The following is a 27,286-nucleotide window of genomic DNA, read 5'->3' as shown; positions in this document are numbered from 1 at the left end:
ATTGAATCTTTTCAACAAGACGGTAAAGCTGAGCTACACACAGATTGTTCAGGCGTCAGAAAAGTTGTAGTTGAGCTGTAAGTTGGCCATAGAAAGTTAAATAACTGTCAGAAAATAGAACATACTATGTTAAACATCATCCTTCAGAGAGTACCTCACTGATTTAGCATTACACCTATGTATTACATTTTAAATTGAGCATCAAATCACGCAACGCAACACAGAGACATGAGTTGAGTTCGGTTTTACCTACAGTGGTGGAAAAATGTTTTCAGACACCCTTAAAATTTTACACAATCTCAAATATTATATTATTATAATATTATCATGAAATATTTGTGGAAAAATCTTTTTTGTGTTTCAAAAGGTGTGGCTGTATTAGATAGACACAAACAAATACAAATGCAATTTTTTTGTTTATTGTTTACAAGAAAAACTAACAAAACTATATTCTACCAAAATGACCCAATACTCAAAATTTCTTATCTTTGTGGAACCAATCAATTTTAAATTTTTAATGGCTTTTTAAAGATTTGTTTAGTATTATTGCTGTAATTGTACTACAAGAAATTACACTTGAAGAGTGTAATTTCTATGGAATATTCTATTTTTGTAATTTATATTTATTCATAATTTATTTTTATATTTAGAATTTTTTGTAATTTATTTATATTTATTTATTTTTATAAAATATTCTATTTTGTAATTTGTATTGATTATTTAATTTCCCTTCAGGGATAAATAAAATTATTGTATTATTGTATTGTATTTTACCTAAGAGTGATTCTTAATGCAATATACATGCAATGTGTGGGGTGTCCGAAAACTTTTTTCCACTACTGTATATTATGCCAATTCACCATGTGGGTCATCTCAGGGCACTTTATATAGTAAGATCAAGGCATTACAGAGCAAACATTTAGCAGCTGTAGGGAGGAAAAATGCTTTGTAATAGGAAGAAACTTAGAAAAGAACCTGGCTTAACTGGTTTGGCTTAGATGAAAGTAAAGAGAGAAAAGATGAGTGACAATAAACACTGGGAAGGATGGTAGGCCAGCAACGGCACACCAGTAAATGACAGCTTTGAAGCCAGAGATACCAGCAGGAAGGTTCAAGGAAGAGATAAAGAAAACAAACACACACAAAGTTAATGATATGCAATAGTGCTATATAAATGTATGCAGAGAGAGTAGATACACAGAGCAGCAATCCAGGCCTACAGCAGCATAACTAAAGGGATGATTCAGGGTCACTAGAGCGGCCTGAAGTATAAGATTTATCAGGAGTTTTAAGATTAATGTTAGGAGTAGAGCTAGTGTCTGCCTGCCAACACTAACCTGAGAGTTGTTCCACAGCAGAAGAGCCTGATAGCTAAAAGCTCTACCTCCTATTCTACTTTTGGACACTCTAAGAACCACAAGACAGTCTGCACTCTGAGAGCAAAGTGCTCTGTTCGGATTAGAGGCTACTATGAGGTCTTTAAGATAGGATGGAGTTTGGTTATTAATGGCTTTGTATGTGAGGAGAAGGATTTTAAATTCCATTCTGGATTTGACAAGTAGCCGCTGAAGAGAGGCTAATGTGCTGGAAACTGGATCTGTCTTGTTAGTTCTGCTGTAGCATTTTGTATCAACCCGAGGCTTCTTCAGCCATGCAATAACAAATGCATGGGCTAGTTTTTAGCATCACTCAGGCATTCCTAATTTTGGTAATTTTGGCCATATCTGCAGCAAAATAGTGCTGGAGGCTAAGGCAATGCCACCCAGAAATCACGTCTGTCACATGGGTTGATGTTAACTTTCTGTGGAAAAGAAAACATTTAACCAAAAGTTCCCATTATAAGCGTCCATCACAGTTTAGACTGATTTATTTTAATGTAGAACAATTTTCTTTTGCAGTGAAGGATTTTTTTGTATTATAAAAACTTTAAACCTTAAATAAGAGGCTGATTAGATCAGATCAATTGTGGTGTGAGTAAAAAATAGATCAGGATGAAATAAGACATAAAACTGAGTCTTTTCTGAACCCCTTTGAGTGCGATTACAGAAATCTAGGTGAAATAACTCTCAGGCTGACTGTGATATGTTTTCTTACTTGGATCCCACTATTCAAATGACTCATTTCCATATTGCTGGGTCAGATTTTACCTTAACACTACAGCAATTTCTAAGTCAATGGCAGCTTCCAGCAGTGCTAGTGCCACCTCATTTGCTGTATGTGCCGCAATGTTTGGCTTTTCTTTCATTACTGTGTTTCATCTTTGTTGATGCTGGCGTGACTGAGCTGGATTGTGGCCACTATTCTTATTTCAGTAGCGGGAATGCAGCTCGCTGACGGTCATGGCCACAAAAAAAACATGAAATATGCCTCAAACCCTTCAGACCACCGAGACTAATTACAGGGAAATGTGGGTATTTAGACATGAATGAGGTCAGGGACTGGCAGTGAATAATACGTTACTTCATTTATGTTATTTTATGTTCAAAAAGTTGCGTATTGTGGCTATTTTTTTGCAAATTGATTTTCAGTCATGACTGTGGTGTTTTTGAACTGTTCTTCCCAGAGATCACTTCACGTCAGTCAAACTGTGGTATCTGTTTGTTCAGCTTTTCTCTGTATTAAGTTTCAAGCTTGACGCACGTTTAAATGCGGCTCAGAAAATCTGGACAGTAGAAATGAAAAACAAAGCTTCCTTGCGCTGTTCTAAGTTGGAAATGGGAGCCTAAATGTATAGAAGTGAGCCGAGGATCTCCAGAAGTCCTATTTCAAAGTGACTGTGTAGTCTGTTCAGTGATCGTCGTGGCTCCCCAGGAGATTTCCAAGCAGAGCTGAAGAGAAAGAGGACACTGCAACACAGATATCCAGCGATTATTAATGAGAACAGTTAATACGCTTTTACACAGATGACAAGGGTATTCTGGATGGAACCCATTTCTCTGAATAGAGGCACCCAAAATATTGCATCTCCAGTGCAGTTTTTATTTTTGCCGCTCTGCTCTTCTTATCGCTGTTAATGTCAGGAGTTTTAATCCACAGACATCTATAGTTTTACATGATGGACTCTTTCCAGTTGGACCCGATGAAGATGTATTGTGTCTGTTGTGTATAATCAGAGTGCTCATGGTCAGTGAGTGGAACTGGATCACACTCATTTTTAGAATCTCAGCAAAGGCATGCAAGGACACACACAAGTTTGTAGCCCAAAAATGTCAAAAGCACTTTTCTAGCAACTTGAGAAAAGAGGATATGTTGTACCATAAAGGTGACATTGCGTTTTATTTAGGACAGGCATTAAAAAACTTAGCCCCTGTGGATGCAAGTTTACAAGGAGTCATGCTCTGACTTCTGAAATAACAACCCAACATCCAGCTGCACAATATCAGGAACTGTAAATGCTGTAAATAAAATGCCTCTTTGATCACTTTGTGTATTTTTTACCACAACCTTATTAAACATCCTGTTTATCTTTAGGGATTTAGAAAATTTTGCTATTAGTTTTCTGGTTAGTCATGTAGTAGATATGCAGTGTGGCTGCTCTGAGGACCAGTGTTGAGCCAAATCGAAGCAGAAATTCAACACTCTGCTGTGTTGTCTCTCACTGTGGCTGCAGTTAAGGTTTACTAAAGATCTATCTACTGTCCTCCCAAATATCAATAGTATGTTGGACTTATAGCTGATTGACTGATCCAACTCTTGTCAAGATGTGGTGTTTAAGTTCATTAGATAAAACGTGTAAATGTTTGTAGAATCTCCGACCAAACCTCTTGAATGTTAGCTTACATTAATGCCTGCAGAAGCATGTTCCAGCCTTTCCTCTTGCGCCATCCATCATCCTTCTAATAGCCTCTTTTCATTCTTCTGGGACTTTATTTACATCGTCTGCCTCCTTCTTCTCACCTACTCTTTTACACTTGTTTCACGACTTTTCTCCTTGGAATCTGCTTTATCTCATTTCCTCCCCATTTGTATATAACCATCTTTATATATGTCCTTTCACCTTTTCTCCAGGTATTGCACCTCATCCCGTCTTATCGCCATCTGTTTCGTGTCACCGTCCTCTTAAGCTTCACTTTGTTTAACGTTTTCATTAAAATATCTCTATATTTTCCAGCCTTTCATTTATCTCTGTCTCTGTGCTGACAGCTTTTCTTGAGAACAGTATTCTTCCTGCTGATATTTTCTCTCTTCATCCCTTTACGATAATCTTTTACATCTCTCTCTTTTCCTTTGCCTCCTTTCTCCATCCTTTCCTCCTCCCTTTCTATCTGTTATCTCCGTTTTGCCATCTTTGCGTAATGTTTGGAGGCTGACCTTACAAGACCTTTGATTTTTGTGTGTGTGTTTGTGCGCTCGTAGCCCAGTATTTCCCATAATTCTTGAGTCAGTTTCGATAACAACCAACTGTCGCTGACAGATGCACACACACACTCATTTGCACACAGTAGTTGTGGGTAGACACACCCCACCATGCACCGGTCTACGCTGTTTTTCTTTCCCTTTTACTCACTGTACTTCTTTCTTTCTGTCTTTTCTTTTCCCAACTCTTTAAATCTGTCCAATCTTTGAGATAAAGTATCAGTAACACTAATATTTTTGCTTGAGGAACAGAAAACACTCCAAGGATCTACATTAGGTGTTATTTCCTGGGTGTTCTGCAGGCACAAAGCGATGACACATAACATAACATACAGGCCACATTGTTAGTGTAACAGGGTTGATACAGTTTGATTAAATACCTCACTGCTAATCTATACAGTCGGGAGAGAGGTTTGTTCCAAGCAGTAGCTTGAATGAAACAGTGCACATTTCACCAGACAATCCAGGAGAAGCTCAACAGAAACCCATTTGGTTAAAAATTGCCTCAGGTTTCTATGCATATAATCTTTTTTCATGCTGTCCATCTTCATCTTCAAATTTCAAGCAGTAAATTTAAATTTGGACCTGCTTTAACTCCAAAAAAACTCTTGGCATCCACTTTGGTTCCCCATTATGTTCTCACTGCGGGTTGGTGGGTTGAGTCTAGCTGAGGTTAAATGCTGAATGCAAAGCGCATGCCGGTGGCCACTGGTTATAAAAGAGCCACATGCACATCTCAAATCCACACATCTGTTACAACATATGCTCACAACTTCCTGCTAATCCTGCTGTGTGTCCTTTTTCATGTCCTCTGGCCAAACTTTTCCTCCTCTTTACGTTTGCAGTCTAAATTAAACATTGTGGGTATCAAGCAGATGTGTTGGCTGCTTGGATTAAAGTGACAGCAAGGTGGAGACAAGATGATAAAGAGTTCTCTAAAAAGATTGCGATGGATGTTAAACCAGAGCTGTTAATCATCTCACATCAACAAGTACATAAAAGTTTGTTGCTTGTTCCTATCTAGAGGCAGAAGCTGCTTGAAATAGCATCCAAAAGTCCTTAAAATGTCAATAGTTTAGAGAAAGTTTCTCTGCTTGATTTTTGTTCTTAGAAACTAGTTTCTGTGAAGGAGAAAGTGACAAACTCCTGCCACCCTGATGTAGGCGACCTACAAATGATCATTTAAGTGGAGAAAACTGCTGCAGAAGAAAGAGGCTGCATTTGAGATTTGGGGACTCTTAAAGTGGTTAGGTAGTTCAATTCAGTTTCATTTATTTCATGTTTATTTATATAGGGCCAATTCACAACATGAGCCCACTTATGGTACGTGTGAAAAGGAGTCGTCATTTTTGTGCTTTCAGTTGTAGACATGTACCATCAGGATACTTACAATAGTAATCATAGTGTAGTGTTATAGATAGAAACCCAGCAAATTCAACCATTTCCCTTTGAGCAAAAACTCCCTTTTAACAGTACGAAACTCTGGCAGAACCAGGCTCAGGGAGGGCGGCCATCTGCCTCAACCAGTTAGGGTGACGGTGAAGGGTAGCAACCTTCATCTGTAGTTTGTTTGGGTGCTATTCACATATTGTCATAGGACACATTCTAATAAAGTGGTATACTGTTTTGCATCCCAGTGTGGTCAGACCAGCCAAAGAGGCCGTGAAAACTGAAAGGTGAAACTTTAAATGTTCTGAAGTTTCAACTTCGGTTGCCATTTGGCATTAAGTTCCCTTTTAAAAACATTTTACCATGGAATGTCCTGCAGATTTTGTCATCCCCCAAAAGTGCTTACACTGCATCTGAGATGTTCCCATGTATTCTTGCCAATCAAATTTCCATCTAACATTTGCCTCACTGGAAAGCTAATATCCGGGCCACACCGAATAGATACAGGAAACAAAGACTACAATGGAATTTGATGATTCAAATGTGGTTTAGTTTGGATTCCACCACACAGTCAAGCGGGGCAGACATCATTTATGGCACCTTGTTTCCTTTAGGAATATTTCTGCAAGTATTCTCTAACTATCAGTGCCAGCTCTGACGATTTGTCAGCCAAAGTGTAGTTTCCAGTAAACAAACACAAGCTGATTCTGGCGGACTTATCCTCACCTGCCACGGGGGGATGAGTTGAGCGACACCTGGAACAGCGGTTAATCCTCCCGGTCGCTCTGTTTTACTTCAGCTACCCCTTTATTTCACACTTTGGCTGTTGCTCTGTTTCTACACCACTAATCCACCTTCAGTTTACCTTTGTCTGCCCCATTTCCCTTCCCCATGTCTCTCTGTCTTTGGGCAGCTGGTTGCCGTCAGAGAGATGAGGCAAAAGTTGTTCCTCTAATATAAACTGTATGTTTCCTCACTCTCCATTTTTTTCTTGCTTTTTGCCTTCCACCTTGTTATCTACATTTTTCTGTTCGTCTCATGTCATCGTTTTCCCCCTTCCTCTCCTCCCTCTGCTCTCATCTTCCTCGTATTTTCATCAATGCATCAATTTTCTCACGTGGTCCCTTCTCTCCAGAGTCATTGCTCCTTAATTTCTTGCAACAACACTTCTAATCTCTCTCATTCTCTCTCTTGGCGTGGGAAAGTGGGCAGGAAGTTGCTCAGACGAGGATATGGGGGTTCTGGGGAATTTCGTTGCCCCCTCCTCCTCCTCCTCCTCCTCCTCCTCCTCCTCCTCCTCCTCCTCCTACATCTCCCATTTTTAAAAAAAATTTCTTTTCTTTTCCTCCTATTATTTCTTCTTTCCCTCCCTTCTTCCCTTAAGGTGTACAGGTCATGTCAATAGCACCTATTCCTTTAGAAATTTGCCCCCAGGGCTGTAACTGAGTCACCACAGCACTCCAGTTTAGCCTCTCTTGGTGTGGAATTGATTTTACATACCTTCACCAGAATGAAGGCTGTGACTTACACACAAACACCACAAACAAAAACAAGCCCTAGTGTGTCAGAAAGTGATTTTAACAAACAGCCTTAAGGTGTGAAAGTGATTCTGAACAGTGTAAATCCAAAATGTCAGAGGTTAGTTTTTAAAAAATGGCCATTACGACTGTTATTACTACATTTCCATTGTTAATTCTCCTTCTGATTTGTTTTTCATGATGACATTTTCCATTTTAATTGCTCTGAGTGTAAGTGCAAGTTTGTGTTTATAGCAGGCTTAGAAGTCTATTAAAAATCTCAAATGTACAGATGTGGATGTGTGTAAATGAGCCGGCCGAATCGTTGTTAGAGTGATTGTTGGAAGGTATAAGTAGAGATCTAATAGAGATTATCTCCCCGGCTCAAGTCAAACATCCACAAGGAATTAAGTCGGAACAAGAGGTTTACATAACACACTCTTTGTCATTCTCACACACACATGGTGGTTCGAAGGGGAAGTTGAGTGTGTCAGTTGATAATGTGACAGCTTCCTCCCTGTTTCTACTCTCTTTTGGTTTCTTTAATCTGCTCGGTCATTTGTTCGACTTTCTGTTGACATTATCTGTCAGCGCACATGGCGGATCAGTCTTCATTTCAACTCCTATACTGTAGACGTACTGAGACAGACACATACTCATATATAGACAGAAATACAGCACATGACACATATACAGCTAGTGGACTACTAACACAGTAATGTACTTTAAAGAAAATACATTTTTCACACTTTGTGGCCGTAATTCCTTAAAAGTTTCCCTTAAAAGTTTTATTTTGAAAAAAATCCCCCAAATTTTGCAAGAAAATTCTTGTAAATATTTTCAAAAAATGAGTAAAAATCTTCCAAAAAAATCCTAAAAATATCTAAAGTCATTACATATATATCAGTAAAACGTCTAATATTTTCTTTAAGGACATTCACCAGAAAATCAACCAAAATCCAGCGAAACTCGCTGGATTTTGGTTGATTTTTTTTGGGAATGTTCCTAAACATTTTTAACATTTCTTTTTTTCCACCACAAAATGTTCAAAGATTTCCCAAAAATGTTGAAAATGTGGACACCAGAAGTTTCACTGTGAAAATATGTTTTTTTTTCCCCCACATTTTCAAACTTTAAACCGGGTCAATTATGACCCGCAGGACGACACGAGGGCTAAACTGCATTTTACTGGGTAATCATGTACCGAGCTGAATTGAAGAACTGAGACACCACATGGTATCGAATCCATTGTCAGTGCAGATGCTTCCTCCTCAATGTGTGTTCCTGTGTGAGAGTGTGTACATGTGTATATAAAACTCAGTTTATTACATCTCGAATCTCATATTCACGAAGTTAATTGCTAAGATGTGGGATCATGACATCATCGAGAAGAAGTAATAAACTGAGGTGAAAAACACGACGAGGTAAACAAACCTGAAGGTTTACCGCACTGGTAAACAAAGGCGATCGGTAAAATCAATCAGCCTGCTTTCTTGCCATAGTTCAGCTGCTGCCTGCACAGCTGAGCAGTTATTAGTGACACGTGGGTGAGCTCACTTTCTGTTTAACCCATAAATACTGTGATATAGATTTACGATAATCTTTATAACCTGTGAAATCATCTTACTCCTTTTTATTGCTCTGTAGGGCATTGCTGGATTGATTATAAGTAAAATTATCCAACTGGCCGCCATCAGTCAAGCAACCAGCGAGTGCCGATATATCTGAAAATAATCTGATGGTGTCAAATCAGCGTTTCACATATATAACCTTATTTACTGTGGCGGACCACAACATCAGCATTGACCACAGCATGAGCAGTGATAAAGGATAGCAGAATGTACAGACGATTGACACTTAATCAGGAGCAATAAGAAAACAGTTTGATAGAATGTTCAGTGCCACATAGTGAAAACAACCTTGGACTTTATTCAAAATGATCAATTATTATTGATATCAGTTGCAATAAAGCATTTTCTGTGCCTCTGTCTCACGAACACATTGACACCAGACATGCCTGAAAACAGTCCCTCCTCTTGGTGCAATCAAAACATGCGAGGGAGTAATGGTTGTTGTTGGCTGTACCCTTGCAGAATACAATCAATCTGGAGTTCACCAAGAGTTTGCTGCACTCCTCTGTTAAGGTATTTTCAGCATGTAAGGTGCAGTGTTAGGGAGCCCTCTGGTTTGAAATGTCTTTACTCTAACCTGGCTGGTAACTGCTAACTAGCCTTGACACTGACGGGGAGCGATATGTTGCATTAACCTGATCTTTATTTCCTTTTCTGGAGCAGTGATCATGGTATACAACATATGGATAGCTGTTCAAATGAAACTTGAGCCTATCTACACACTTGATTACAGTAACTTGAACCTTCGGACCGCGTTGCTAACTTCCACACAATCACAGGCAACTCCAATTGCCCGTTTCTATTAGCACACTTTAAATTACATTTTACAGGTTAATCATTCACTTGAATTCTCAATCTCGCAGACCAATAAATTAGTAAAATAAATTGACAATAACTGCCTCAATAAAAACACCCAGAGGTGGACTTTTTTATCACCCAACCTGACCGTGGTAGTCAGGTTTGCTTTTTTTCAGCTCTATTTATCTATTACTTTGGAGAAATGCGATCATAACTGGAATAAACTAAGCTGTAATAACCATCCATCCATCCATTATCTATACACCGCTTAATCCTCACTAGGGTCGCGGGGGGGGGGCTGGAGCCTATCCCAGCTGACTCAGGCGAAGGCAGGGGACACCCTGGACAGATCGCCAGTCTGTCGCAGGGCTACATACAGAGACAAACAATCACTCTCACATTCACACCTACGGGCAATTTAGAATGATCAATTAACCTCAGCATATTTTTGGACTGCGGGAGGAAGCCGGAGAACCCGGAGAAAACCCACGCATGCACAGGGAGAACATGCAAACTCCATGCAGAAAGATCCCGGGAAAGCCGGGACGTGAACCAGGGACCTTCTTGCTGCAAGGCGAAAGTGCTAACCACTACGCCACTGTGCAGCCCCGCTGTAATAACCTGGAAATGTAATTTAAGTGTAGGTTGACATTGTGGGAAATGGAAACCACTCCAATGTAGTAAATTACCTTATCTTAGCTTAACATAAAGACTGGAAAGAGACCCTTTTAGCTATCTTTTAGAAACCACAGATGCATAGTTGTTATTATGCTGCTGCTTTGTTTGAAGTCCACTGGAAGAACTCAGTTGCGTATGCATTGAGCAAGTGCAGTATTGCTCAGTATGCTCACTGCTGCCCTTGTAGAGTAGTTGTTGCATGGACACAAATTTGGGGCTGCCCGCGGACATCTGCTCTCTTGCGGACATGGGCAGATGCCGAAATTTCAGCGTGGAAAGTATAACACTGGCCTCAGCCACAGTCTAGACAGCAGCAGATGCACCAGTCATTTGTGTGGCAAAGAAATTTGCTCAAAATTTGCATCGCTTGCTCACACTGAAGTTCAAAAACGTGTAAAAGTTCCATTATTTCTTGTCTGGTGCAGTGACTTCCTGAAGTTGTGTCAGCCAAATAGCAGTTGCTGCTTTTCAGTGCTTATGCTAAGCTAAGCTAGTTCTTTGTTGATTCTGACTTTGAAAATATGCATACAGGAAGGAAAGGACTATAAATCTTTTCATCTGATTTTGGAAAACAAAATCATGCATACTCAGTCTGTCTGCTGCTGTTTTGTCTTCCAGTGTGTGTGCGTGCGTGTGTGTGTGCGTGTGTGCGTGTGTGTGTGTGTGTGTTAGAGGGCTACAGATGGTTGCACATGCGGGTTTGTGTTGTAAGTTTGCCCTCGCTGATCCATGTGTGTTTATGTTTTGTGAGAGATTTATGATTACTGCAACTGTTTTAGATGTGTGATTTTTTTTTTTCTTTTCTAAAAGTGTTTGGTCCAGCCGGTATTTATTTGCGCTCTGAGACATTTAGTGCGACTGCGTTGTTTGTGTGTTTTCACTTTATTGATATTCGTCTTGCTTTTCGCCTCATAAACGACGATTTTTTCTGTCCTCGTGCATTTGGGACCGGCTTCATTTCTCTTTCATGTTTTATTGTTTGCGCCTCTTGTAGTTTTTCCATTGATTCAGCATCTTTTCTCCTTTCCCTGTAGATCATACACATTATAAATCACTCACATCCGATTCACGGCTAAGTGGCTGAAATGTGAATGTTAACATACATAATTCGTCTGCTTCAGATAACAGAAATATGAAACAACTGAGTGGGAAAGAAGGAGAAAGAGCGAGATCCAATTGATACATAATGAGACAACCCAGAGACAGAGTTATAGAGCTGTCCCGTGCTTCACAGGGGTATTAAGTATCTACCTCCTTCTCTTTCTCTAAACACCTTGCCAACTCTCCCATCACAGCCATAAAACAGCTGGAAGTTCTCTTTGTTGTACTTCTCTGCTGTCTCTCTGTCCTTTAAAGTCTTCCTCTGTCAAGTCTCCCTCTCCTGATTGGCCGTTTGGGTCGTGGCCAAGTGGCAGCGGGTGGAGACGCATGCCGTCCTGGCTGCGTCCATGTTGGCGTGTACGCATGAGCGCTCCGGAGGATCGGTTTCCTACATGCCGTCATCATGTGCCATTTGATAGCAGCCGTGATTGGTCATTCGAGACATATTTAGCAGCGGTGATCTTTCACAACGCGCACACATGAGCGTCACAGGAAAAGGAGTGGTGCCTCTCCCGATTGTTTGGTCGGCCTTTCATATTTTGCTAATCTCGAGAAAATGAATGGATGAGGGTGGCAGGACAGGAGGGAGGCAGGGAAGTGGAAAGTCAATCAGAGAAATGAAGGAAGGAAAGGAGTAAGTGAACGAGGTCCTAATCACAAGATATCAACATGCTGTGATTGTTTTAGTGCCTAAATATAGGGCGACCTAATAACTATTGTCGGATCAAAATCACCTCCACACGCAAACAGTAAAACATCAAAAGGTTATTCTATTGTTTGCTCCTTGCATTGTGAGTATTATGGGAAACAGCTCGCCTGGTTTTGGGGAAAAAGTCTCCACCTCTAACACTCACTAAGTTATAACTCTCTTATTTGAGCCACACAAAAAGACTAAATGTTAAACTTAGGAGTTCTTTCTTGTCCATTTGCACTCAGACTGTGGAGGAATTAAACATCAGCATGTCCTTTTATCCCCTGAAGGTTTTGTACTGATTAAACAAACAAGATATTGTTTCTTACCGAGCTCTAAATTCTTTTTAGATTTATTTCACTGCTAAGCTTCAGTTATAGTCTGTTGAATCATTGAAATGCTCAGTTTCTTTCTGTACTCCAAACAGTGGTGGCTTACCAAAACTACTGTAAAAAAGAATAAATATTCAAAAACCAACTGAATCTGAACATGGATTGGTAGCCACTGTGCATTTAGCGTATTATATCTCCCATTTAGTTTTATAGTAACATTATCTTTGTGCAAATCAATACACTGTGTTTAATACTAGTCAGACAGTTTGTAATTGTTGCAGTCTGAGTCTAAGTGTAGCTGCATTTCTGGGCAGGTTCATGTCAGTTTATGTCGTAGATTCAATGCAAAAATATAAATCAAGCTAACATTTTCTCTGTTTCCTATGTTTGCGAAGCTAATTACGTTTTGGGGGTAGCTTCATATACTCTATAGACACTAGACTCGTATTGATCACTTCATCTGATTTTAGGTAAGTGTAATTTTAAAATTACTTTACGATTGACTGAGGAGATTGACTGGGGCAAAATATTTCTTAAGACTAACCTGTACTTAAAAGGTCACAGATGGAAATTGAATCAGCACCTAATGACAAACACTGCTAAAAGGTTAGCTTCTGTCATGTTTTCTGGAGTGATCTCATGGCTAAGTATAATATTCTTTGTCTCTGATATTACGCTTGAGTAGTATTATGATTAGGATTACAAGATAGGAAAAAATTTGCTAACAACATTTGCACTACTATCCTGGGTGCAACATCATAGTTTTAACTAACTCAAGAGAGTGTAAAGATGCTCATGTAGCGTATAAACTGTATTGTTTCTTTGGTCTTCAGCTGTTGATAAGATAAGATGGGGAAGTTAAATCCAGCAGATGCAAATGCACCATCATCTGCGCAGCCACAAATTAAGTTTTATCCTCTGCTGGTGAGTTAGTGCATGCCAAAATAGCAAATTTGCTCGATGCTGCGGTATCTGCAAGATGCCTGCGCTGCTGCAAACCGTCAGAAAGCTGGACGTGCAAAACAACCATGTTCCATTTGAATGCTTATGTCTCTAGTAAAATCAAATCCTAAAAGTGTGCATGTAAACATCTAGTAATTCAAAAACGCTAATTTCCATCTGCTTATTTTATCTGTTTCCGAGCTGAATTTTCAGTTAATACCATGAATCACATACTCTTCAATGCTGATCTGGTGTTTTTTAAATTAATTTCAGTGCAAAATATGTTGGTCAACTTAGCCGGGAAAGTCTTTATGACACCAATATTTAAAGTTCATTGTTATCCTTGGATACAACAGTTGGTCCGTTGAATAATTCTTTTTATGTTTTCTGTCGTATCACATAATCTTCATCTGCATATGGTGTTTTCCCAGCTGCCATAGAACCTTTTTCTGAGTTCTTTAAGGATTTCTTGTTCACATTGGCTGAAAAGTTGAGGTTTTAAGCCAACAGTGGAAAACAGTTGAAGAAACACTCATCATGAAGCGCTTTTAGCAGAATCTTTACGCTAGCTTACATTATAGCTAAACCAAATAAATGGATCACATTTCCATCAGAGTCTGTGGTAGACTGTGATTTGGCAGCAGTGCATCAGATTAATGCTTCTGTAATTGTTTCTGTGTGATTTTCTTTGAATCAAAGAGGCTCCATAGATCAGAAATGCACTCTAGCAAAAGACAATTAGCTCTGAGTAAAGGGTGCGACTCTGCTTTTCTGAGCTGAAAAAAACTCTACTGTCAGCTGGCCGCCCAGATAATCCACAGACAAGTGGACAATCAAGTTCACCAGAAAAGGTGTGGGAGTGCATTCTGGGAGATGTAGGAAATCACTAACTGAGGCAGAAATACACAAAGCAAAGCTGGGGGAAAAGTTCCTCAGTCTAGCAGTCTAGCAAAAAAAACAGTAAATTAAAGTAAATTGTAGCACTTTATCACAACATGACTCCTGGAAAACTCTCACCCAGACTCATTTGGAGCAGTAATGAGCCTGCAGCTGAGTCTGCTGTGATGAATAGAGTGAGCTGTGTTTGGACTTAGCGCGCAGAGAGATGAATGGAGCGCCGCAGCTGCCATTACTAGCTAAATATTACACACCGAAACACACAGATACACACATGCTAACTGAGCAGAAGGCCGGAATATGTTAGGAATGTGCTCTCAGAGATGACCGACCTTCACACGGACACACGTCATGCACTCGGCTGCACAACTGTGTGCCAAAACACACACACGTTTTTTTCACTTCACACACTTTTCCTGATCACATGCTGACACATTTGCTCTCGTCTTCAGCGAACATTTGCTCCCAAAGAACCACTTCTGTGTCACATGCATGTAACGTAATGCACTCCGACTTGCAAGGCTTTTCACCCCCCCACAGACACACACACATGCGCACACCTACACACTCACACATGCACACCCTGTCTTGCTCAACAGGTCAGGATGTTTCACAAGTCGGGACCTGCAAATCGAGGATATGCCTGTTTGCATATTACAAGTCTTGAGTGTGTGTTTTACATTACTAGCCGGTAATAAAATGTTAAAGACGCGTACACAGGCTGCAGACAAAGTTGTAGTCTCATTACCGGTGGTCTCCAAGGAGTCACTATGGCGATGGCAGAATGAAACCATGGCCTGTGGGAGAGGAGGCGTGTGTGCAAAAGTGTGCGTGTGAGCATGTGTCCTACAGACCCAGAAGTGGTTTATTCCCCCAGGAAGTTAGTTATTCTCCACAGGCCAATCAGAGGACAAAGTTTGAGACAGGGTTTAATCCAATTGGTCCAGCACTTCTGACCTTTATTGCTCAAGACCAATCTCAGGGGAGCAGACGGCCTGCAGGGGTAGTGACATCACAGTCAGAGTGAAATAATGAAAGAAGGAATGAGGAAGGCATTAGTTTCTATACTTTCAGGGGAGACAGTGACTTAATGTGCGTGTCTTTGTTGTTGTTTTTGGCTCGAAAATATATGTAGAACATAGAAAAACAAGGACGAGAAAATATTTGACAAACTGACAAACAGTAACAGGATCAGATGAAGAAGCAGAGTGACACAGATGAAGTAAGAAAGCTTAGGGAATGACTGTGGGGGCTAAACAAATATTTATACAGGAGGATGCGCATATCCTCCGCTGTGTTTATGACTCCGTTTATGACCACCTCCTGTCCAGTCTCCCATTTTTGTCTCACTCTGTCAACTGTGCTTCGGAGCAACTGTGCCCTCCAGGTTAAAGGTGCTGTTTGCCCTTACTTAGTACAGCCTTTTCTCTCTTTTCCCTTTAGATTTGTGTGCATGCATTCAGGTGTGTGGGCATCAAGCATACCAATATGCTCCGAAGACATCTCTAAGACAAGTGTTAATGTATATGTGTGCAGAGTTCGTGGCAGTTTCTCTACATCTCTCTGTCTCACACAGAGTTCAGAAGTCAGTGGTTATGTTTTGCGTCTGAAGAAGCAGGGGAGTTTGATAAAAGATAAATAAAAGAGGACTTAATGGAAGGAGGACAGAGGCTAGACAAACCATAAGCTTTTAGCCTGAGGAATTAATTTCTCCACATCCCTTGCATCAAGTTTTCTTCTTTTTACCATCCATCCAAAAGCAGACTTTTGTTCTGTCAGCATTGCTGCTCGCTGCTTCTTACATAAGAAGCAAATGGCAGTAAATAATAGAGAGAAAACAGTTAAAATACATTATCTGTTCGCTTTTTTTGGTGACAGTTGAATTATTTGAGAACAAGTGCTGTCAGAACACATTAGATCGTTTTTCACTGACATCTCACCTGCCTTTCCAATCACAATGAATGGATAATCTTTTATTTGAACAATCTGAGCCCAAAAACCCTGCTGGTGGGTTAAAAAGGAATGTTGTTTTTAAAAATATCACCCAAATGACACCATTTAATAGAACCAGAAGCTGTCAAAAACAGACAGAATCATCAGATTTTCAGCTCATAATGTGTGACACATAGAAAAACAACCACATCGAAGCTTAAAATGTTGGTAATTTATCTGTATTTCTTTATACTACATGCTTCATTTAAAAAAATCATTAAAAATACAGCATTTGTGTTCCCTGACACAAGTCAGAAGTCATTAGTAGCTCAGCTGTCATGTGACAAAAATTCTGAGAATTTTTGGTTGAACTGCAGGCGGTGTTTAGACAGAGCAGACAGGAGACAAGTAATAAAGCAAGTTAAAAATATGAGTAGCAAAATATAGGCAGTGGAGTCACCTTTTTTTTTCAAGTATAGGTGCCACTTGCAAAAAAGGTTACTCATGTTGATTCACAGTTTTTTGTAAAATAAATAATCAAAGAATTTTAACTTTTGCTTTTTTTGTTAACAGTTTATAGCAATATAAATCTGTCATACTGCACAGAAGAAACTTTCCTTCTAGCCATAGCTGTGCTGTTTTTATAGAGGTGCAGGACGTTATATTGGGGTGAAAAATGAACTCAAGTGAATAAAAATGTTGATGTAAAGGCTCCTGTTTTCCTCATGCCATGTATGTGAATATGTGAACCCAATGAGGAACCTCTTTATGTCAATTTTCTCCCATTTTACATTCACAAATAGATTGAACAAAGTTAACGGCAATCCATCTATTACTTGTTGGGACATTTAACCTAAAACCATAAAATTATGGTAGTTGCAGTAAAATGTAAAGTCAAAGCAACACCAAACTCCTTAACCCTCCTGTTGTCCTCATTTACAGGCACCAAAAAATATTGTTTCCTTGTCTGAAAAAAATCCAAAAATTCAGCAAAAAAATTCCCCAAATTTCTGAAAATTTGCAAAACCTTCAGGAAAAAAATTCCAATAATTCCTTAAAAATTTTCCTTCAAAGTTTTATTTTTAAAAAAATCCAGAAAATTTGCCAAGGAAGTTCTTTTAAATATTTTCAAAAAATGAGTAAAAACCTTCCCAAAAACTCCTAATAATATCTAAAGTGATTGCATATATATCAGTAAAACTTCTAATATTTTCTTTAAGAACATTCACAAAAAAATCAACCAAAATCCAGCGAATTTCGCTGGATTTTGGTTGATTTTTCTGTGAATGTTCTTAAGAAACATTTTTAACATTTCTTTTTGCCACCAAAAAATGTTCAAAGATTTCCCAAAAATACTGAAAATTTGGACTTCAGAAGTTTCACTGTGAAAATATATTTTTTTCTCCACATTTTCAAACTTTAAAACGGTTCAATTTTGACCCGCAGGACGACACAAGGGTTAAAGCAGTTGCTGCTATTGTGGCTATAATCATGACCTGTGCGTAACATTTGCAAAAGGAGATGAAACACTAAAACTGACTAATATGTCGTTTAGTTGTTCGTTTTTGGATATTCGTATTCGTTACCTCAGTATGTACTAGTGTATGTGAGTGATGAGTGTGTCTGAATGAATGTATTCTGTAAGTAGAAGAATCACGGCACTGACACTCAATTTATCGCACTGTTACTGCTGCATATTCTTTATATCCTTCATGTTTTGTTGACTCTTTGCAATAACTCTAATCTTTCGACTTTCCTCTGTCTTGTAGGAGGTTGAGACTCTGGACATCAGCACCATCAGGGACACCAGAACAGGAAAGTACGCCAAACAGCCAAAGGTGGGTGATGTGTGTTCGTGTGGGAGAAAGGAGCTGTCACCTCCTGCTGTCGATAACTCTGTCCTCCGACCGCAAATGTGACGCTCAAGTGTGACTGTCAACCAAAGATGCGTACGTGTCCGCTGAGTGTGCGCTTCCTCTCTCAGCCGACGGCGCAAAGGTGACGGAGCGCTAATGAGGCCGCCGACAGATGGAGCGTCAGACAGACAGGAACTGATAGAACCAGTGACTGTCGGCGAGAAAGTCGTTGTGTAGGAGCGCGGATCTGGCCGAGGCGGAGAGGGAGGTCTAAAACCAAAACAGCTCAAACATATGGACGTGTTGACATAGCGCAGGTGTGAGGATGAATACGGTGAAAAGCGAAAGATTGTTTGCCGTGCTTTTATTTTATCGCTTTAAACACAATCTGCCATTTAAACACAACATGTCGTTATCATTATGCAACAAAAGCTGCTTGTTTAAGATTACTGTGTAGCTACGGCATCTATCAGTGTCAGTTTCTGTTTGATTTGCCCAGACGTTTTTGCCTCCACCCAAACTTTATGTGGTCACAGCATTAAAATATTTTACAGCTGCTGTATTCAGTTTTTATATGAGCAATAAGGACTGAAGGATGTGCAGAAAGAATCACATTACAATTTTTCCGATTTTTTTTTTTTTAGTAGAAAGGGTAATTTCTTTTTCTTTTTTTTTTTTTTACTGAAAAAAGCCCATAAACGATGATGTGATTTTTGCTTCAATGTGTACCAAACAAACAGGAGAATATAGTCCATTTGCCAGAGCCTCTGTAGCACCACTGTGTTTCATTTAAGATGATTTTTTGTTTTACATATTTTACCTTTTATCTAAAACTTGCAGCTCATGTGATTTAAATATTGTCCATTCTGCAGTTTGATTAACTTTATTAGCTGTTTATTATTTATTAGTCTATTCCCCTATTAGCAATGGATCAAATCACAACGTTATCACCAGACTTCACTTCCCTTCATCTCTAAAGAGCATTTTAGCATCTTTTTGCTTGTCATTTTTCCTGTACTGCTTGTAACTTTACTGGTTTTGACTCATTCTCATTCTGTAGCTGGTGAGCACAGTGGTGCATATAGCGGCTAAAAAGTGAAATATATGGAGTAGCGATAAAACAACAGTGAATATTTGTCATATTATTCATCAGTTGGATGGAACAGTTACTTTAAATGCTGCTAATGTTGCTGGTTATCCTGTGGATTTGTAAATAAGCAGCAAGTTTTGCCTTGTGATCTTTATGAGATGATCATATATCAAGTTGTATTTGCAGTTTCTTAGTTAATGGCAGTTAATGCAGGTTTTAAAAGTTCAACAGCAACATTTAGATCCAGATGCGATGTTTCTGTTAATCTGGAAATTTCACAGAACACACTGTGAACAGTTGGTAGAAAGCAATTCCAAAGAAAACTGTTAATAGTGAGGTCTGCGAGTTATCTTTGGTTGCATGGACGCTGTCTCTGGAAAGCTGTTAAAACTCTTGCTGCTCTGAAATGCTGTACATTTTGTGCGTCGCTTTTGGAAGCACATTTCTTCATAAACAGTCTTCTGGCTAATTTCCTTAATTGAAAAGACAGATAGCCATGATGGAGAAAGAGTGATACGTAATTGACAGAAAGACGTTTGAGTGTCAGAGAGAGCTGGTGGTATGGAGACTAAAAAGGAGGAAAGAGTCGGTTGGTTAATTAGATCAGAGTGCTGCACCACATGCATCACATTTACTGTTCTCAGGAGACAGACGCATGGGCGAGAGTTTTTATTCGCCTGCTCGGTGTTCAAATCAGTGCCCAGCTCATTAGAGTGGACAATGAAACATCCTGAAAACGTATGAATGTGTGTGTCAGGAGCCAAAGGTGCGGGAGGTGCTCGGCTTTGGGAAGGAGAACGTAGAGGGGAAGCTGGTAACCGTCGTCCATGGCAACGACCTGGCCAACATCTCCTTCCTTAACTTCCAGGCCATGCAGGAGGACACGGCGAAGGTAACTATGGAAACCGCCATTCTATAATCTATTTAAATGACTAAAATTTTCCCATGCTGTTCCTTCCTTCCTTCCTTATGTCCTGCTCTCTCCCTATCTAGTTGACTTTCTCTCCTGAGGCCATATGCTGATTACTCACTTGTTGACATGAAGGCATGTGCATGTTTGGGAGTTGTAAAGAGGGATTATTTCCTGAGTGTGTGTGTTTTACATTGTATATAAGAGCTGTTTCACTTAGTTTTGACAACAGACGAAGACTCAAACAGCCCTGTTTTATCCTCTCACTCTCTTATCTGTGTGTTTCCAGATTTGGACAGATGAGCTATTCACTTTGGCCACAAACATACTTTCCCAAAATGCAACGCGGAACACCTTCCTTCTCAAAGCGTAAGACTTTAAGTGTGCGTCTTGTCTTGACATAATGCAGATTTTAGGTCATTCTTTTTAAAGGTAAACACTTGTTCTGTCTCTGTGTGTTGCAGGTACACTAAGTTAAAGCTTCAAGTGAATCAGGATGGGAAGATTCCAGTGAAGAAGTGAGTAACACCCTCACCGACCACTTTTTAAACTCTAGACAGAAATTTAAGTGCAAATGCTCTCCACTTCCTCTTTCTTTTCCTCTTCTCTGTCTCTCTTCCACTTTCTCTTGTGCTTTTTAGTTGATCTCTGTTCAGTTGTTTTGGTTAGTTTCATGTAAATGTGATCAGTAAACAGTAAACTTAGCATGATGTATAACTCTTTGCCTCTGTCTTACAGCATTCTCAAGATGTTTTCTGATAAGAAGAGAGTGGAGACGGCTCTGGAGCAGTGTGGCCTTGTCAATAACAGGGTAATCATTAAATGCAATCACGGATCACAAGGCTATTCAAGTGTTGTGGGTATTGTATTAGTTCATGCATAACAACAGCTCTGAGGTCGCTCTCGTCCCCTGGGGTGCTGCATACAGTTGCATTCTTAGCATTCCATTGAAATGCATGGAGGCAACAAAAAGGCTGCAGGCCTGCAGACGACAGGCCTTATTATATGATGATTTACATTTTAATTAACTGTCAAAAAACAAGAAAATAGGTTTCGATATTCTGGTAGGTAGATTTTGTTACAAATAGAGGCTAGCTGCTGCTAAGCTAAGCCACCTGGCTGCTAGTGGAACCGCTGGATTTACCACACAGCCATCAGAGGGATATTTCCGTTAAATATGTTTAGTCTCATCTGACTTTCAGCAACACTCCAAATTAATATTTTTCCCAAAATGTCAAGCTATTCCTTTAGCCACATGTTGCCCCAGATATGGAAACTAGCTACCAAGTTGGCAGAGAAATAAATCAATAAATTGTAATAAATAATCAATAAATTGTTTAACTAGTTAGCCAAATTTAGTGAAGAGACAGCTGAAACTATTAGCTTGAAATAATGGATGAATGGGTGAAATGATTAGCAGAGCAGCTAACTAAAATAACGGACAAACAGTTATATAGCTAAAATAATGGATAAACGGTTAACATGAGCTAACTAAAATCATTAATGAACAGTTAACAAAGGCTAACCAAAATAGTGGATAAACAGCTAACATAAGCTAGCTAAAATAATGGATAAACAGTTAATGTACGCTGGCCAAAATAATGGATGAACAGTTAACATAAGCTGACCAAAATAATGGATAAACAGTTAACATTAGCTAACCAAAATAGTGGCTAGACTGTTAACATAAGCTAAAATAAAGGACAGTGACATAGTCCACTAAAACGGGATAAACAGTTAATGCAGCAACTTTTAATGAGTTAAAACAATGGATAAACAGTTGAAATATCTAAAAAATAATGGATGAACACTGTAAATAGTTGCCTAAAAGTAATGGATGTACTGTTAACACAACTAAATATAGTGAATAAGCAGTTGAAATACTTAATAATACTAATGGATAAACTGCTGTAACCATTAGTCCAAAGTAACAGTTGAATAATACTGTAGCAATTCCACTTTCATGTTGTGTGGTTTCCTTGCAGTGTAGATTAATAATTGAAGCTGTTTGGAGTTATAGTATTATTCCTGTGTTGAATTTGGCTTCCTAGAGAGAGCATCTACTGTATGTGTTTGTCTCTGTTGCATTGTTAAAATCTTTGCTTGTATCTACTGTGTACTGTACCTCAGCCATATGGGTTTTAGGTAAAACGAGGTTTCTTGTGTCTCGGTGAGTCAATGTAGTCTCACCTAAAAATCAGTTTGGAAGTCACAAGACATTTCTGTTTGAAGAGGAGATCAGATAGTGCAAACTGTGCTGTCAGCATTTCTCCTCATATCAGTGGACTCTGGTGCCTCCTACTGGTTTCACGGAGGAAGACATGGGGGAAAAGATGTGAAATGTAAACTGAAACTCATGGTTATTGATGCTTAACAGCGTTTAGTAAACTCACTTATATTGAGCTTAAAGTCAAGAGTACTTTAATGTGTAGAATAAGTATGTATATTGTTTTTAAAATATATAATTGGTGACTGTTCACAGGATCAAACCGTCTTTACAACAACAAACTCTTCTGTCACTGTGTCGACCTCTTCACAGCCTCACAAAGAAACTAAATCTGTATATCAGACAATATTAATGTTGATTTAATTCATCAAGAAGTCAGGAGTTTAACGCTTTGATCTGCAGTGGATTGTTTGAGCCAAGTGTTAAACTTTGCATTATATCCTCAGTCTGGTCTTTTTCTTTCCCTCTGTATCTTCTAACACAATCCTCTGTGTTATCTTTCTGCAGTCAGAGGGAATAAAGCCTGACGATTTCACATACGAGGCTTTTCAGAAGTTCCTCGACAGCTTATGTCTCCGACCTGAGATACAAAGCATCTTTGAAGAAAGGTATGTGGCACCTCTGCAAACATATGCTGCGATTTTTCCCTTATATTGATGTCATTATGCTGTTGTCCCTGTAATCCTGTAATCCTAGTAATCTGTCTTTGCTCCAGTGGTTCCAAGAGGAAGCCTTTCATCTCCTTGGACCAGTTAATGGACTTCATCAACCGCAGGCAACGAGACTCGAGGCTGAACGAGGTTCTGTATCCGCCGCTGAAAAGAGAACAAGTCCGGCAGATCATGGAGAAGTACGAGACCAACACAAGCCAACTGGAGAGGGGTCAGTAACTCTGTTTACATGTTAGCCATTTTTCATGCTTGTTATGGAGCTCCTTAAACCGTGTGACATTCATTTAGAGATTTGTTGGGCAAATACAAATGAATGTTGCTTAAATTATTTAAAGAACTTACCAGGACACTGATTTTTCTTAAGCTGCTGAACAAAATAACAGCATTTTAGAGACTTGAGACTAATGAAATGTCAAGAATTCCAAGTTCTGGCTCCTTTATTTTTATCCTGTTTGTCCTAAAATAGATTTATTAGTACTCGGATATTATATGTATCGAGACATAATTGGTTTTCTTGACTTTTATTACACCAAAGTGGAGAAAACTCTGCTAAAATTCTTGGACATAGCAAGGCTGCATCTACAGTATTTCACTTGTATTATGACAGTATTTGGGCATTATTTAAAATGCTAGTTTACATGTTTTGCTGTTGTCACCTGTCGATAAAATGTACAAAATGTTGGAACAAACTGAACCAAAAGCAGGACTTTGCTAAGCCACAATCTGTAAGATGAGATCCCGACCTGGAGCTGCACTCTCAGCCTCTTCGTGTCTGTTCTAAAAAACTGGAGCCTTTGCACATTTAGGCGATTTTCTGGTGAGCAGATAACATCATTTTAGTGGAGCAGCTTCTAGTCATTGCCCTTCAAAACAAATCGGTTGCTGTTAGCACACAAATGCCTCTCAGTTTGATGAAATAAAATGACAAAAACAAGTTCGACTGCTGTTGTTCTCTGTTGTAGACCAGATCAGTTTGCAGGCTTTTAGTCGGTATCTGGGAGGAGAAGAAAACAGCATCGTACCTCCAGAGAGGCTCGACGTCATCGATGACATGAACCAACCGTTGTCTCACTACTTTATCAACTCCTCACACAACACGTATCTCACAGGTAAAATTCAGATCTAACGGTACACCGACAAATTCATCCTTCATCTAATATTGAGCTTCACATTCAATCTTTTGGATTCGAACCCATTTCTGTCTGTTTTTAGTGGGTCAGCTGACTGGTCCGTCGTCAGTGGAGATGTACAGGCAGGTGCTGCTGACCGGCTGTCGCTGCGTCGAGCTGGACTGCTGGAAAGGTCGACCACAAGACGAGGAGCCCTACATCACCCACGGGTTCACCATGACCACTGAGATCCCCTTTAAGGTGGGATTCGCTGCAGTCGTGTGTTGTTTCACTGTTTAATTTCCTTTAACCTTTTTGTTCAATTTGATTCCGACAGCTTGATTAGGTTGTGTCTGTGTAAGTTGTTGCTCTCGTATAACACACAGCAGTTTTATAGTGGCATGAAATGAATTTTACCCATATGTAAATGTCTGTTTTACTACTCTGACCAGCACTATATATAACGGACGTCAATAAATCAACCTCCAGTTTATGAAGGTTTCTACATCTGCATACAACAAGCATGTTTATGGAGGCATTAAGCTTAAGAAGTCCACTTGACAGATTTACATGATAGTCATTTATATACATTTAAGAGAGCCCTTACAAGCTGAGACGTTGTTTCTCCTCCTTAAGTTGCTAAAAAATATCAAATTAATGAGGAAATTTGGTGAGCAGACCTCTTAATCTAGGTGTGTTGGTGCAGTTTGAGCTGCAGATTTTTATAGTGTAGATTCAGAGGATTCATTACAGAGGCAGCATCCACGCAAAGCTGCTTCACACCTGCACAAGGAAGGCAAAGATCTGCTGTGTGATTTATAAGAGACACAGTGGCAAATTTTATTTTTACGTTTTAAGCATGAAAAATTTCCACCAGCGACAATCTAAAGAAATGTTGGTTCTACCTTGTACTTAGTGTTTCTCTTCCATTAATAATTTTTCAAAATTTTGCCCAACTGCAGGAGGTCATTGAAGCGATAGCAGAGAGTGCATTTAAGACCTCACCGTACCCCGTCATCCTCTCTTTTGAAAACCACGTCGATTCGTAAGTCCTGCCAACGTGTATAAGTATGTTTCTCAGCACTGCTCAGATCAGCTGATAAGCTACAGGCTGTGTATGTTTGAGCTCAGCAATTTTGCTTATTTGCACTGTATGTTAGTTATTTATTACCAGACAGGATGCAGAAGTCAAGGCTTTAATTGAAATATTAGCTTTAAAATATGCTGTTAAAGTGGCAGTTGGTGATTAAAGGCATGCTGACTTTTAATTTAGGAGCAGTAATCTATTATGGCAGGTCAAAGTAAAACAGAACCTGGCCGTTGTCTTTTGTCCTATCAGAGCTAAGCAGCAGGCCAAGATGGCAGAGTACTGCAGGATGATCTTTGGAGACGCTCTGCTCATCGATCCACTGGAGAAATATCCGGTAAGGCTGGCGTCCAGTCAGATCTGATATGAGCTATGAATTAAAGGGCCCATTTTATACTTTTTGGTTTTCTTCAGTGTGTTATGTAGCCAATTTTGTACTTGTAAAAGATCTGCAAACGTACAAAGTCCAGTGCAAAGTGAGTTGTTCTTTTGCACAGAAAACAGTCCTCCTTTCTTGCCCAAAACGCCTCATTTAACGTCTAGCTTAAAAAGACAGGAGCTAAAACGAAGGCCGAGAACATGTATTGCAGCAATGTACAGTGACGTAAAAAAATGATCTGTTTTGAACTTTAAAGCATGTAAACATTTTCTAGAAGACCCCCAAAACATTTTTTATGAACCTGTAAATGTGCAAAATCGGGGCTCTTTAAGTTCATTTGCTACTTGTATTTAAAAAAAAACAAAACAGTTTCATGGTTTTTGGTCTGAAATAAATTAATTTGAGGGGTGTTTCACTGCTGCTCCTCATGGGAACTGAATTACACACTAATATCTTTTTACTTCCACATCATGGTGCTAATCAATTTGCAAACCATCAAATATGATCAAACACCTTGTGACTCATGTTCCTGATGATATGAGTAGTTATCTCATGGTGAGATATCTACTCATATCTGTGTTTTGTGTTGTGAAAGCAGTGCTTTCAAAACACAGTTCTTAAAATACAGCATCCTGAAAAAAACTTGATCTACGTAAGTGACGGGAAACACAACAGATTTATATGCATAAGGAGAGCAAACGATGAGACAACAGATTCACCTTATTTTATTTTTAATTCAAGTGAGACGCAAGGGAAGAATATTCCATGAAATGTGCTAGTAATATGGGAATGCAGGGTTAAGTCACACGCCCTACAGGTTAAACTCTTACAATCTGATGAAACAATTGAAGGAGGCAACTTAAACTGGAGCTAAATCAGTTTGAATGTTCCTCTCAAGGCAGAGTGTTACAGAATTTGAAATAGACACAGTCATCTTTTGTTCTAAATGGCTGTTTTCTTATTGATATGGCTTTTTTCACTGACATCAGGCTTGAGTTATTAAATATTGCGGTTGGCCCTGTGACATTCTAGCATTACATTTCAGTAATATTTTGTATTTGCAAAACCACACATGAACTTTGATCTTGTTCCTCGTGATGACTCTTAGTCTAGACAAGTTATTCATCCCAGATCTAACTTTTAAGGCATGTGGGTTTTGCTTTTATCTCTTGATCTGTTCCGGTAAGTTAAAGTCACATTTCTGGTTTTCTGATAGCTGCTAACTATCTCTCTGTAAAATCTCTCTGATTGAACCCTCATGTCTCTGTATCAAAGTTACAAATTTAAAAGTTTTTTCCCAAGAAAATGATTCCATCCTGCTTTAAAATGCTTTCAATGTTGCTGTACACAATTGTCTCCTCTAGAATGCTCAGCTTTAACTCTGTAAAACCAATCAGTGCTGCTCAACAGCTAATTGAGCCATGAATGTTCAAGTCGGAATTGACGCAGAAAAAGGGATATAGAAATCCTGACCCCGCAAGCCGGCTTGTTTCTTTGGTTTGTTATGTATGAAACTCTAGATTTCTGAATCTATGTTTTTAGGCTGTCATTGTACACTGCAGTTTCAAGCTGTAAATGCGCAGCTATAGTACTGACTGCTTATTTTGCTCATGATATGTCCTTTAGCACATAATAATACACCATATGGACATGCTAACAAGCTAAAAAGCTCGATTTTTACCCAAGGGTGGCT

The 27,286-nt window shown here is 39.3% G+C and overlaps 1 protein-coding gene across 2 annotated transcripts in view; it reads left to right on the top strand.

Moving 5' to 3' along the window:
• The window catches only part of plcb3 (phospholipase C, beta 3 (phosphatidylinositol-specific)), a 64,551-nt gene that overhangs the window by 18,975 nt on the left and 18,290 nt on the right, over window positions 1-27,286 (top strand). For both annotated transcript variants that reach the window (XM_023289390.3, XM_023289388.3), the window contains exons 3-13: window positions 18,034-18,102; window positions 19,968-20,102; window positions 20,410-20,489; window positions 20,585-20,638; window positions 20,859-20,931; window positions 22,855-22,955; window positions 23,063-23,229; window positions 23,981-24,127; window positions 24,231-24,388; window positions 25,090-25,172; window positions 25,467-25,551. In XM_023289390.3, the coding sequence (XP_023145158.2) occupies window positions 18,034-18,102; window positions 19,968-20,102; window positions 20,410-20,489; window positions 20,585-20,638; window positions 20,859-20,931; window positions 22,855-22,955; window positions 23,063-23,229; window positions 23,981-24,127; window positions 24,231-24,388; window positions 25,090-25,172; window positions 25,467-25,551 (1,152 nt within the window). The remainder of the gene's footprint in view (window positions 1-18,033; window positions 18,103-19,967; window positions 20,103-20,409; window positions 20,490-20,584; window positions 20,639-20,858; window positions 20,932-22,854; window positions 22,956-23,062; window positions 23,230-23,980; window positions 24,128-24,230; window positions 24,389-25,089; window positions 25,173-25,466; window positions 25,552-27,286) is intronic.

Source organism: Amphiprion ocellaris, chromosome 23 (assembly GCF_022539595.1).
Source record: "Amphiprion ocellaris isolate individual 3 ecotype Okinawa chromosome 23, ASM2253959v1, whole genome shotgun sequence".
In the NCBI taxonomy this organism is placed as follows: domain Eukaryota; kingdom Metazoa; phylum Chordata; class Actinopteri; family Pomacentridae; genus Amphiprion; species Amphiprion ocellaris.
Note: the sequence above shows the minus strand (reverse complement) of the source record. Positions and strands in the feature narration are given on the sequence as shown.